Source organism: Ursus americanus, chromosome 18 (assembly GCF_024610735.1).
Source record: "Ursus americanus isolate L20-20 chromosome 18, mUrsAme1.1.p, whole genome shotgun sequence".
Classification (NCBI taxonomy): domain Eukaryota; kingdom Metazoa; phylum Chordata; class Mammalia; order Carnivora; family Ursidae; genus Ursus; species Ursus americanus.
The window spans coordinates 49,525,368-49,540,298 of record NC_142144.1 but is presented as its reverse complement, the minus strand read 5'-3'; the positions used below and the strand labels follow the sequence as shown (position 1 = coordinate 49,540,298).

The following is a 14,931-nucleotide window of genomic DNA, read 5'->3' as shown; positions in this document are numbered from 1 at the left end:
TTTCTGCTCTGGTAAATTGCCACTATATGTATCTAACTGTCTGTTTCTCTAGTTTGGGGAACAACAGTTTGCTCTATGACCCCAGTTCTTTGACAGATCTAAGAAGAGTTGTTGATTTTTAGTTACTTCAGCTTTTTCTCATGTTTGTGAATAGGAGAGATGACTTCCAAGTTCCTTACGTGCTTGAGGGGAAACTGGAAGTCCCTCCAGTACGTTTCTGTTGTTCCACTGAGCAATATTAATTTTTAAGACTTATAGCCTATGGAGGAGAGTAACACTTAAGAATGACAATTCTTATAGCTTATTTAAATCTTACTTATGTATTTAGTCAAATGTCTAGAAAGTTACACACACCCACACATACACACATTCATGCACGCTATTTTTTAGCTGTTTGCAGAAAAAACTTTCATAGAAGTACAATAATATTATAACATTTTACTGATGATAGCATAAAACATTGCCTATAACTTCTTTTGGTAAGACCGTGCCTTAGCTTTGTCACTGATGGTTATAAAATAAATCATGTAATAAATTCCCCTTCTAGTATTGCGTTAGATAGCATGACTCTGCTCACAGCCTAGTGTATTGTATTTAATTAGATGATGATTGCTCTTTAACATTATATGCCCACTCCACCCCACCCTTTTTTTTAACCTTATAGGAAGCTCAGAGATAAGTTTTGGTTTTCAGTTACAAATAGATCTGTTACACCTTCTTTTTTCTCCATTTACCATTGTTTTAGTTGTCGTGGCTTCATAACTTTTCTGTTTTTTACTAAAACTTTCATGCCCATTTGAAAGTAGGTCATATAAATAATATATTAACTATGCTCAAGTATTGCTCAATAGAGTTTTATGCTGCTGCCCCTCCTTCCCCTTTTTTCCTGCGTCATACTCTATCATTCTCTTCTTACTCTATAGACTTCTCTTGACCATGATATGAATTATTCATTTCATGTCTTATCCATAATAAATTATTTGTTCCAGACATACTTTCTCTTGTCACCCCTTATGCTTTATGGTTCCTTTGAGTTCTATTTGCTATTTTAATATTAACTCAAGCCAGACCATTAAGAATGTACTCTATCCAGAGAAGTTTGTTGAAAAGTTTCATAAAGCTACTTTTTAAAATGAACTACAGCTGTATATACCTGTACTTTCATTATTTAAAGTAGATCAGTAAGAGCATACTTTAATACGAAAATATTTTGCATTATACAAAATTTTACAAATCTTTAAAGGTTTAACTTATTGGTTGTCTTTTATTGGGAGTGCATCTTTATCTATTACTTTAATGATTATTCAACATAATATCAGATTTATCAAACTAATTACAAGAATATTGATAATTTGGGTTAACTGATTACCTACTGTGTTACACTTTTTTATTTAAAAATTAAGTCTATATTTGGCCTTGTTGATTACTAAATTCACTCAAATGCTGGAATTCAAATTATTAAGTAATTCTCATGAAAGGGCTTGCTATTGGTGTTTAAGTTGTCAATTTCTGTTAAGTTTAGCTGAACATGAATGGGCAATCCCTTCTAAAACTTTAATCATTTGGTTCAGTGTTCTTTCCTTCCTAGGATCTAAATAATTTCCAGAATAGATGAGGATTCTCAAGTTTTGTCAGTTCTCCTTTCAAAGGAGAGGTCTATAGATAATCTGTAAACAGTCTTAGTGTTCATATGATTGAATTTATCATTCTGTGTCAATCTCATTCATAAACATTTGCTAATCTGGTTTGGAAAGCATTATGAGTACATAGATAGTATGTAATGTGTCTAATGAATAATCTGGGCAAGACAGAAATCTAGAATGGGTAGAAATTACTGTGACAGTTTGGGGAAACCTTCATGGAGGAAGGGAGAGATTGAATCTTGAAGGAGGGTAACACTTAGATGAGAATAGAGAAATAGGCTGTGAATTGTGGATGGGCCACACTTATGCATCTATTCTTAAGCTGTTTGATTGATGTCAGGCACATTTAAAATAGGAAATAAATTATAAATTATAAATAATATTAAAATAGGAAATAAAAATTAAAACTATATTGAGGAACCATTTATACTTAGTAGATTTGTAAAAGTTTACTCAGCTTGAGAGTCAAGTGTTGGTGCAAATGTGGAGCTGTGAGAACTCTTGAAGTGCTTATAGCCTATGACTTAGTGACTTTACCTCCAAATATGATCTTAAGCAATATTTTTTAAACTTTTATTAATATGACCCCTACACTGAAAAAAGTACATTCTACTAAATGACCCTAGTATACCCACACATGAAATAAAATTTTATATAATAATTGTCTTTACTATGTATAATAAAAGTAAAAATATAACAAAGTATGTACCAAATATGAATTTAATAATATTTAAATAAACTATAAATCAAGAATTAAACACTGTAAAATTTAGGAGATACTTAATATAAAGTATTTGCTTCTTTCATAATTTTATCCTACGGCATAGTTTTTTTGCTACGAATTTATGCTTGCTTACATTTTGATATTTTCTATTGTATTCTATTCCACTTTTAAAGAATGCTGATTGTAATGACTAAATTGATTTAATGACCCATTACTAGGCTGCAGTCTGTAGTTTGAAAAATACTGCTTTGGAGAAATTCTTGCTCATCTGTATCAGGAGACATGTTTAAGAGTGTTTATAGCAGCTTTGTTTGTATACCCCTTTTCCCAAAATGGGAAACAGCTGAAATATACACTGACAAGAGATAGATAAATATATTATAGTATACTTATATAATAGAATAATATTATACACCAAGGTAATTGAACTGTAGCTACACCTATCAGTATGGATGAATTTGGGATCACATGTTGAGCAAAAAATAGCAAGATACAGAATATGTATAGTATGATTTAGTTTATATAAAGTTCAAAAATAAGCTAAACTGTATAGTATATCAAATAAGGATATGTATGTCTTCAAACTATACAGAAAGACAAGAGAAGGCTAAGAACCAAAGTTGTAGGATAGTGCCTTGCCCTGGAGGACCTGGAAGTATTAAGGATCAGGGGCCTACAGAGGACTCAAAGATAATGGTAAAATTGTGTTTCTGAATTAGGTGGTCGTGGATACGAGGCTGCTCTTTTTGTTCTATTCTTCATACCTTATATATTTCTCACAGATTATTTTTGTATGTGTTCAGTATTTAATTTTACTTTTTTTTTTTTTAAGATTTTATTTATTTATTCGACAGAGATAGAGACAGCCAGCGAGAGAGGGAACACAAGCAGGGGGAGTGGGAGAGGAAGAAGCAGGCTCATAGTGGAAGAGCCTGATGTGGGGCTCGATCCCAGAACTCCAGGATCACGCCCTGAGCCGGAGGCAGACGCTTAACCGCTGTGCCACCCAGGCGCCCCTAATTTTACTTTTTTTAAGAGAGAGAGCATGTGCATGTGAGCAGTGGTGGGGGGTCGGGATAGAGGGAGAAGGAGAGCGAGATTCTTAAGCAGACTACACCCAGTGTTGATGTGGGGCTCAATCTCACCACCCTGAGATCATGACCTGAGCTGAAATCAAGAGTGGCACACTTAACCAACTGAGCCACCAAGGTGCTCCTAAAATATTTTTAATTAGAAGTAAAGTAAAATCGACAATTAACATTATAGCTTAAAAAATTAGAATGTAGTAGATACTCTCACTTTATTCCTGAAAGTCACCTGTTTCGCATCTTATCCTTGAAGCTCCTCCTCAAGTCACTTGGAGCATGTTTACTAAGGAGTAAATATGGGAGTACAAAATAAATTGATATTTAAGAATCAGATCAGCATCACTGATAGATCAGAGATGGAATGAAGGTCAGGGTTTTCTGTTGAGCATCCTACTTAATAACAGAACAGTATGTTATAACTTGATGTGCCTTCTTGGTTGATGGGCCACTGGGGCTTTGGGGAAGGGTGCAGTTAAGAATGACCTGGAGATTTTCAAAAAGCTTATAAGCATGTAGTGGGTGGTTAATAAATATTAGTTGAAAAAATGAACAAAAGTTGGGTTGACAAAAGTTGAAGAAGTTTAGAAAGAGATAGTATCAGGATATGGATTTCGGTTTTGGCACGCTAGTTTCAAGTTCCAGCAGATAATCCAAGTGGAGGTATTATATTGAAAGTTGGAAATGTGGCATTGGTGATTGGGAGAGAATCAGGGCTGAATTAGGATTAGTAAGACTCTCAAACAGAGATGAGAACAGAAGCCAAGAAGGGGTAAATAAATTTTCTGAGAGAAGAGCTGTAGAGATAAGAGGGAAACGAAGAATTGAGTCAGGGACACATCCCGTAATTAGGTATTGTTTAGGTATCTTTGGCAGGCGAAAAGAACATCCAGTTAAAAACTATGGCAGTTTTAATTCCTGAATATTTTTTCTACACAGCAAGGTATCTTTGGTACCAAAACAAACTTTCTATTTTCCAATCTTAAAAATTATGTATGCCTTTGTAAAACCATAATTGTTTCTCTAAAAAATGTTTTCTTCCAAATGATACTCAAATAAGAGTAATTCTTATCTTAGCTACATACACATGTTCTTTGATTGGAATGTTTTATGAAATTTTTTTTTCTTTTGTTATGCACCTAAATCCCAAAAGTTTGCTTTTTGAATGTGGCAATATTTGGCATCCAGTTTTTATGTGTTCTTCATCTTAAACTAATAAACGTACTTGCACTGTTTACCTGAAAATTGATGGGCATGTCACCAGAAATGAGAATTGTGATAATAGACATTATTATGAAAACTAGTTAATCCTAATATTTTCAATCAAAATGTGAAACTTTTTTTTAAATAAAATGATTTTTTCTTAGAAATACCAACTTACCAATAATTGTATTTTTTTTTCCATAGAGAGAAACAGGACTACAAATAGAAATAAATGACCTTGTAAAACGGAAGATTGCAGTTGATGAAGAAAATGCTTTCTTAAGGAAAGAATTCAGTGACTTGCAGAAGAAATTTAAAGATAAAAGTCAAGAAGTTAAGGTGTGTTGGCTTGTACATAGTTTTACAGTACTATTGCTTTGAAGTCTTCCTTTAAGCTTTGTCAGCCTTTGTGGCACAGAAAGTGACAAGCTTGGAGGAAAAATTGCCTTAGGCCCTGCTGTACCGCACAGTTTTCTCACATGCAAAAACTGAGAAAGATGCTTTAAAGATAAGACTCCAAGCTTTATAACTTTCAGATAAATAGTTAATGATGGAAATGGAGCTAAGAAAGTAGGAGTGTGAATATGTGGCTTCTTGTAATTAGATTCTGATGGGACTGGCATTATTAATTGATAAAACCCAGGTCTGGGAGGATATGTCTGTGTGGGTCTCAAAAATAGCTGGGGACAGCATCAAAGGCAGCTTGATCAATTAATGGGCTCTTTGCAAATGTGTACTCATCAAAGCTGTCATCCAGCGAAAAAATATGACCCATCCACCTGCATGAAAAGAGGCCAATAAAAGTATACAGGTGACCTTGGCCATCAAATATAGAAGAAGCTGCTGTGAGGGTAAAACTGCACAGTTTATATTTGCTGATTAGTTCTCACCTTTTTTTTTGTTGTTGTTTTGTTTATCGGCCCTTGTGGTACTGTTCTACAGGACACTAAGGAGAGTGTACAGAATAAGGAAGAGCAAAACAGACTGGTTATAAAAAATCTGGAGGAGGAAAATGAGAAATTAAGTACCCGCTGTGCTGACCTGCTAAATGACCTGGAGAAACTGAGGAAGCAAGAAGCACATTGGAGAAAAGAAAAACATAGCATTGATGCAAAAATAAAGGTATGCAGTGATAGTGGAGAGAATGAGAATAATGCCGTTATTTCGGATCTAACTTCTTATACGAAGTTTATTACATGGAATTTTCTTTAAATAACAAGTTATATATTCAAATCCACCAGTGGGAACCAGCATTAATTTATATTCCTTCACTTAAGACCCACAGCTTTTTAAAAATTGATGTTGCAAAGCAGGAAACTGACTTCAAATAGTTATCTAAAATGTAATCATTAAAAAATAAAGGCTATAGCATTTTGAAATGAAACATGTTTTGAAAAAACATATTTAGAATCATGAGGTTTGACTTTTATCAGTTAGAGCTTAAATTTATAAATATAGCTAGAATTCATTACAATAGACTCTTAAGAATGTATTTTCCAGGTCTTTTAAAAAATGTGGAAAAAGCACAAAACAATTGAAAAATACTCATATGTGTTTTGAAGATGGCGCTTTTCTTTGGCTTAGGAGGGCCTTATTCATAGTAATAATATATTTTCATAGAAGATAAAGGTACAATCAATCTTTGTAATATGTCCATCAGTATTTTTCAAAATAATACTTTTTTTGGTGGCTTTCTCTTTGTCTTGAGAATGCTTTTGTTAATTTTTTTTCCATCGAATTTCAGGTTTCTCTTTTAACCATAGATTTTGTTGAAAAGGCCGGAAACAAATTTTTGTGCTAATAAATATGATAGTGCCTCTATTATGCACACATAAAAAGAATATATAACATAAGCACACAGATGTATATATATAGTGGATATGTGTGTGTCTTTATATAATCATTTTAGAGGTGAAGGGATGTGTATTTCTGAGTGTGTGAATCAGTTCATTGCACATATTTAAGGAAATAATATAAAATCTTCTAGTGTATATCAGGGAACAACTGAGCCATTGAGAGAATTGAATTCTGGTGCATTTTTTTCTCAACTCTCATGTCAGTTTCTGCTTCCTGCAACCTTTAAGCAGTTTGGTAGTGTGATAAGGGTGAGTGGTACTTCCTTATGTTAATTCATAGGTACATGAGTGTTCGGTGATACTTTTCATGTCATTGATGACTATTTGCCACTTAAAAAGTTCATTCTGTGATTTGCTGTGATTTTTAGTTTTACGACTTTTTTTTTTTAATTGGGGAGTGTGTCTTATTAATTTGTAGACATTTTTAATTTATTCTGGGTAGTAATACTTTGTTATTATATTACAAGTATTTTGTGTTCTGTGAATCTCAAGTAAGGTGAATTGGACTTTGAAAAGTTTGTGGATCTAGAAAGAGTATGTTTTATTATTCTCTAATGTTTTTGCATTAGAGTTAAAGGAATCTTACATGCTAAAGTTTTCCCTATTCCAAAATCTGTAATCTACTTAGAATTTATTTTGGGGTATGCTGTTTCACACCATTTATTCAATAGTTTATTGATCTGTGATATAATGTCACATCTCAAAGTGTTTCTGGACATCTTATTATTTTCATGGTTTTAGGTATTGTAATTTTATAATTTGGCCCATTATTTAGTAGGAAAGTCTGCTTCTTTATTCTTATTTTTGTAAGTCATGAGCCCTATATGTGCTTCTTCATTATCTTACAATATTTAAGAACTATTTTGTTACTGGGGCACCTGGGTGGCTCAGTTGGTTGAGTTCTTGGTTTCGGCTCAGGTCATGATCTCTGGGTTGTGAGATCGAGTCCCCTATGGGGCTCTGCTCTCAGCAAGGAGTCTGTTGGAGATTCTCTCTCTCTCTCCCTTGCCCTCTGCTCCTCCCCTCACATGCATGCATGTTCTCTCTCTCTCTCAAATAAATAAATCTTAAAGAAAAGGAACGATTTTGTTAGTTTTACTGAAAAATTCTCTTAGAAAGTGGATTGGAACCACACTTAGTTTATGAATTAATCTTGGGAGAATTGTGACCCTACTGTTCACATATGTGGAATAAGATTTTGTAACTTTCTTAAAATGGCATTGTCCCCTGGTATTAGACTTATTCCTATCTACATATATTATCGTAAAAAAGATTGTGTAATGATAAGTAATATTTTAAATGATATTTTAATTATTTCTGGAAGGCAGGATTGTTACTGACTTAACCTTCTTTTCAATAATTTTTTTCTAATTATCTTATTAGTTCTAAAAATTTGTACATTTTCTTTATTTTTCTAAGTTATTAAGAAAACTTTGCATCTTTCTTTCCTGTTTAAAATATTAATTAACATATAATTCACATTTAATCCATTTAAAATTCACAGTCCAAGTGCGCTAGTTTTTAGTTTATGCAGAGTTGTACAGTTATTGCCACAATTACTTTTATAACATTTTCCTCATTTCAAAAAGAAACCCTGTAACCTTTAGCAATCACTCTGCATATACCCCTTCACCCTGCATCCCTTGATAACCAGAATCTGCTTTCTTTTTCTATAGATTTGTCTATTCTAAACAAGTCATACAAATAAAGTCATAGTAAATGGTCTTTTGTGACTTACCTCTTCTACTTAGAATAATGTTTTCAGTTTATTTATGTTGTAGCATGTATCAGTACCACATTCCTTTTTATTGTTGAATAACATTCTATTACATGGCTATCCTGCATTTTGTTTATTTATCACCAGCAGATGGACATTTGTGTCTTTCAGTAATGTTGCTATGACCATTTGTGTACAAGATTTCATGTATACATACATACATTTTTATTTCTCTTAGGTACATGTAAAGGATTGAGATTACTGAGTCATACAGTAGCTGTTTTTAAGCTTTTGAGGAACTGTCAGACTGTTTTGAAAAGTAGCCGTACCACTTTACATTCTGAACAGCAGTATATGAGGGTTCTGATTTCTTTTTGTTCTCACCAACACTTGTTATTGTCTGTCTTTTCTATTTGTTTTTGTGGATGTGAACTGGTATCTCATTGTGGTTTTGATTTGCATTTCCCTGATGGCTAATGATGTTGAGCATCTTTTCCTATGCTATTGGCTATTTGTCTATTTTTAAAGAAATGTCTATTTCATTCCCTTTACATTTACTTCTGGATACAAGTCTCTTTTCAGCTATATAATTTGAAACTATTTTCTTCAATTCTTGGAGCTGTTTTTATTTTATTAATGGCATTTTTGAAGCATAAAATTTCAAATTTTGATATTTAATTTATTTACTTTTTCTTTTCTTACCCATGTTTTTGGTGTCATATCTGAGAAACGATTGCCTAATCAAAGATCAAGAAGATGGACACCTGTGTTTTCTTCTATGAATTTTTTGGTTTTATATCTTGAATTTAATTCTTTGATCCATTTTGAGTTAATTTTTTAATATGGTGTTTGACAGAAGTCCAACTTCATTCTTTTGCACATGTTATTCGGTTGTTCAAACACCATTTGTTGAAACAGACTATTCTTCCCTCCACTGCTACTGCCTTGGCATGTTGAATATCAATGGACTGTAAGTGTAAGGGTTTATTCTGGACCTCTATTCTGTCCATTTGATTTATGCATTTATCCTCATGTCTATGCCACACTGTTGATTATTGTAGATTTGTAATAGATTTTGAAATTGGGATATGTATGTCATCCATATTTTTTATTCTTTTTACAAAATTGGCTATTTTGGATCTGTTGCGTTTCCATATGAATTTTAGAATCATCTTTTCCATTTCTTACAAAAAAAGCAAGTTGGGTTTATTTTGATAGAGATTGCATTGAATCAGAAGATCCATTTGGCAAATATCACTATCTTGGCAATATTATAACTTCTACTCCATCAGCATGGGGTGTTTCAGTTTTTTAGGTCTACCTTTAGTTTCTTTCAGTAATGTTTTGTGGTTTTCAAAGTATGATGCACTTCTTTCCTGAAGTTTTTGCACTTCTTTGGGGATGTATTATTCCTTTTTTTTTTTTTAAATGGAATTCATTTCTTTTTTTTTTTAGATTTAAATTCAATTAGCCAACATATAGTATGTCATTAGTTTCAGATGTAGTATTCAATAATTTATCAGTTGTGTATAACACCCAGTGCTCAGGTACATATTATTGCTAAATATTAAATTTTTGCGCTAAGTGAAATTGTTTCTTCATTTCCTTTTTGGGTGGTTTATTCCTAATGTATAGCTATATAGTTAGTTTTTATATAGTGATCTTATATCCTACAACCTTGTTTAATAAGGTAGATTCTTTAGGACTTTCTGTATGTAAGATCATGTCATCTACAAACAGAGATAATTTTATTCCTTCTTTTCCAATCTAGATGCCTTTTATTTCATTTTATTGCCCATTACCCTGGCTAGAATCTCTAGTATATAACTGAATAGGAAAAAAGAGTAGACATCTGTGTCTTGTTCCTGATCTCATGGGCAAAGGATCTACTCTTTTACCCTTAAGTATGATATTTGCTCTGAGGTTTTGTTAGTACACCTTATCAGATTGAGGAAGTTTCCTTCTATTCCTACTTTGTGTTGTTTTTATCATGAAGGGGGTTTGGATTTTGGCAAATGCTTTTTTTACATCTGTTGACATGATCATGTGGTTTTGTCTTTTATTATATGGGTATGGTATGTTATTTTACTTGAATTTGGATGTTAAACCAACTTTACATTGCTGGGATATTTTTATCTTTATCTGGTTTCCGTACCAAGATAAACCTGGCCTTATAGAATGAATTAGAAAAATGTTTCCTCCTCTCATATTTTCTGGAAGAGTTCGGAAGAATTGGTATTTATTCTTTTAAAAAGTTTGGTAGAGGGGTGTCTGGGCAGCTTAGTCAGTTAAGCATCTGACTCTTGATTTTGGCTTGAGTAATGATCCTCAGGGTTGTGAGATTGAGCCCTATGTTGGACTCTGCATTCAGTGGGGAGTCTGCTTCTCTCCCTCTCTCTCTGCCCCTCTATGCATTCTCTCTCTCTCTCAAAAAAAAAATAAAAAAATATAATAAAATGTTTGGTAGAATTCACCAGTGAAGCAGTCTTGTACTAGAATTTTTTATGTTGGGTAGTTTTGCTAACTGATTAAACCTCTTCAATTATTGTAGGTCTGTTGAGGTTTTCTATTTGCTCTTGAGTTAGTTTAGGTCATTTGTGTGTTTCTAAGAATTTGTCAGTTTCATCTTGGTCATCTAACTTCTTGATTAAATTGCTTACAGTATTCTCTAATAATCCTTTTTATTTCTGTATAGTTCGTAGTAGTGTCTTCACTTTAATTTTTTGATTTTGGTTATTTACATTCTTTCTCTTTTTTCTTTGTCATTCTAACTAAAGATTTGTTCATTTTGTTGCTATTTTCAATGAATCAAGTTTTGCTTTAACTGATTCTTTATTGTTTTGCTGTTCCCTTTTTAAAAAATTTCCACACTAAACTTTATTATTTCTTCTTTTCTGTTTGGTTTCACTTTGATATTTGTTTCTGTTTCTTCAAGGTGTAAAATTAGATTATTAATTGGAGATATGTTTTCTTTTTTAATATTGGCATTTATAGCCATAAATTTCCTCTGAGTACTGTCTTTGCTGCATACTGTAAGTTTTAGTGTTTATGTTTTGCTTTTATTCATTTATGAATATTTTCTGACTGTCTTGTTATTTCTTCTTTGACCTATTGGTTGTTTATGAGTCTATTATTTGATTTCCACCTATCAATTTTTAAAAAAAATTTTTCTTTTGTTGAGTTTTAGCTGCAATCTGCTATGGTTGGAAGACATACTTTGTATAATTATAATGTTTTTAAATTGATTAAGAATTGTATCACAGCCTAACATATGGTCAGATATGGAGGATGTTCCATGTGTACTTGAGAAAAATGTGTATTTTGCTCTTTTGAAGTAGTGTGTTCCATATACATCTGTTAGGGCTACTTAGTTTATAGTGTTGCTTAGGCCCTCTTCATCCTTGTTGACCTTCTGTCTAACTATTCATTATTTAAAGTGGAATATTGAATTCTCCATCTATTACAGCATAGAGAACTGTCTATTTCTCCTTTCAATTCTCCTTTCAATTCAATATAATTGCTTCCTTTGTCTATTTAAGGGCTCTCTTGTTTGGCTTACAGTTATATCTTTTTGATGAATTGATTCTTTAATCAATATATAAGTTCTCCTTTTGCTTTTTGTAAATTTTTGACTTAAAGTATATTTTGTCCAATATAATGATATCTATTCCAGCTGTCTTTGTTTATTATTTTCATGGTTTTCTTTTCTCATTCTTTCATTTTCAGTCTCTTTGTGTCTTTGGATCTAAAGTGAGTCTTTTTTCAGAAAAAAAAATTAACTCCGGTATAATTAACATACAGTGTTATACTAGTTTGAGAGGTACAGTATAGTGATTCAGCAGTTCTGTACATTACTTGGTGCTGATCATGGTAAGTCTACCCTCAATGCCCTTCATCTATTTCACACATCCCTCCCCACCTTTGGTAACTTATCAGTTTGTTCTCTATATTTAAGTGTCTGGTTTTTTTGGTCTCTTTTTTCTTTGTTCATTTGTTTGTTTTTTCAGTTCCACATGTAAGTGAAATTATATGGTATTTATCTTTTTCTGACTGACTTATTTAAAGTGAGCCTGTTTTAGTCAACATATTGTTGTATGTTTTCTTTATCCATTCTCTCAATATCTGCCTTTTGATTAGAGAGTTGAATCCATGTATATATAAAGTTAATTACTAATTAGGAAGGACTAACCTCTGACATTTTATTATTTATTCACTGTATGTCTGATAGGTATTTTTCTCCCTCATTTCCTCAGTTACTGTCTTCCTTTGTATTTAGTTGATTTGTTATAGTGGCACATTTTGATTCCTTTCTCTTTTTTTTTTTTTGGTGTATATTCTATTGATATATTTTCTTTGTGGTTACCATGGGTTTGCATGTATCCTCATGAACTTAATATAATTTGAATTGATGCCATCTTATACAATAGCAATACTAAAACTTATCTATATTGCTCTTTACCTCCACTTTACATTATTATTGTCACAGGATACATCATTATAAATTGTGTGCCCTATAACATAGATCTGTAATTTTGTATGTTTGTCTTTGAAATGTGGTAAATAAAAAGTAGAGTTACAAACCAAATATTACATGATGATACTGGGTTATGGATTTATCTTTACTGGGATCTTTATTTCTTCATATGGCTTTGAGTTACAGTCTTACTTCCTTTCAATTCAATCTGAAGGACTCCCATTAGCGTTTCTTGTAGGGCAGATCTATTAATGAATTCGCTCAGCCTCCCCTATTAATAAACACTCTTTGTGTGTTCCTTTTGTTTACCTCTGAATCTCTTAATTACTGTCTACATTTTGAAGTACAGTTTTGCTGGGGATGTTGATACTTCTTTACTCTCAGCACTTTAAATATGTTATCCCACTACCTTCTAACCTCCAGGGTTTCTGATGAGAAATTAGTTATTAATCTCATTAAGGATCTCTTCTATGTGACAAGTCACTCTTACTTTCAAGATTCTTTTTGCAAGGGCTGAATTTCAAAAGGTTGGTAATAGTTTGTAGGTCTCTTTTTGTTGATCATTCATGGGATTTTGTTGAGGTCCTTGGATTTATAGGTGCATGTGTTCCATCAAAATTGGAAATGTCATGGCCATTATTTCTTCAAATGCTATTTCTGCTTCCTCTTCTGTCTCTCTCTTTCTGGGACTCTCATAATATATATGTTGGTCTAGTTAATGGTGTCCCACAGTTTTCAAATAGGTTCTGTTTACTTTTCCTCATGTTCTTTTTGGTGTTCAGTTTCAATAATTTTACATGCTTCTTTTCCTAGCTTGCTGATTCTTTCTTCTGCCTGCTTTGCACCTGTTGTTGGATGCTTTGGAGAATCATCCATTTTTGTTACTGTACTTTTTTAGCTCCAGAATTTCTGTTTGATTCCTTTTACTAATTTCTTTCTCTTTAATTGATATTCTTTTGGTTTATACATCTTTTTCCTGGTTTCCTGTAGACTTTTTTCCTGTTTTTCTTCAGCTCTGTAAGGATATTTAGGATAGTTATTTTAAAGTGTTTGCCTTATAAATCTGATATCTGGGGTTCCTTAGGAATGGTTTCTGCTAATTTATATGTTTCTTTGATTAGGCCATACTTTCCTGGTTTTTTTGTTTTGTTTTGTTTTCGTTTTGTTTTTTAATAATTTTTTTTATTATGTCATGTTAGTCACCATACAGTATATCTTTAGTTTTTGATGTAATGTTCCATGATTAATTATTTGCATATAACACCCAGTGCACCATGCAGTATGTGCCCTCCTTAATACCCGTCACCGGCCTATCCCAGTCCCCCAACCCCCTCCCCTCTGAAGCCCTCACTTTGTTTCCCAGAGTCCACAGTCTCTCATGGTTCATTCCCCCTTCTGTTTACCCCCCCTTCATTCTTCCCTTCCTTCTCCTATTCATCTTCCTATTTCTTATGTTCCATAAATGAGTGAAACCATATAATTGTCTTTCTCTGCTTGACTTATTTCACTTAGCATAATCTCCTCCAGTCCCATCCATGTTGCTGCAAATGTTGTGTAATTGTTCTTTCGGATGGCTGAGTAATATTCCTCTGTATATATGGACCACAACTTCTTAATCCAGTCATCTGTTGAAGGGCATCTCGGTTCCTTCCACAGTTTAGCTCTTGTAGACAATACTGCTATGAACATTGGGGTGCACATGGCCCTTCTCTTCACTACATCTGTATCTTTGAGGTAAAAACCCAGTAGTGCAAATGCTAGGTTATAGGGTAACTCTATTTTTAACTTTGTGAGGGACCTCCACACTGTTTTCGAAAGTGGCTGTACCAACTTGCATTCCCACCAACAGTGTAAAAGGGTTCTCCTTTCTCCACATCCTCTCCAACATTTGTTATTTCCTGCCTTGTCAATTTTTGCCGTTCTAACTGGTGTAAGGTGGTATCTCAATGCGGTTTTGATTTGAATTTCCCTGACGGCTAATGATTTTGAACATTTTTCATGTGTCTATTAGCCATTTGTATGTCTTCATTGGGAAAGTGTCTGTTCATATCTTCTGCCCATTTTCTGATTTGATTGTTTGTTTCTCATGTATTGAGTTTGAGAAGTTCTTTGTAGATCTTGGATACTAGTCTTTTATCTGTAGTGTCATTTGCAAATATCTTCTCCCATTCTGTGGGCTGCCTCTTAGTTTTTTTGACTGTTTCCTTGGCTGTGCAGAAGCTTTTTATC

General features: G+C 33.0%; 1 protein-coding gene across 5 annotated transcripts in view; it reads left to right on the top strand.

Moving 5' to 3' along the window:
• Positions 1 to 14,931, top strand: part of CNTLN (centlein) — a 286,705-nt gene that overhangs the window by 82,863 nt on the left and 188,911 nt on the right. For all 5 annotated transcript variants that reach the window (XR_015727497.1, XM_087869621.1, XM_045780217.2 and 2 more), the window contains exons 4-5: positions 4,860 to 4,994; positions 5,598 to 5,777. Coding sequence is in view for 4 of the 5 variants with exons in the window: in XM_087869621.1 (XP_087725747.1) it covers positions 4,860 to 4,994; positions 5,598 to 5,777 (315 nt within the window). In the remaining variant the exon portion in view is untranslated. The remainder of the gene's footprint in view (positions 1 to 4,859; positions 4,995 to 5,597; positions 5,778 to 14,931) is intronic.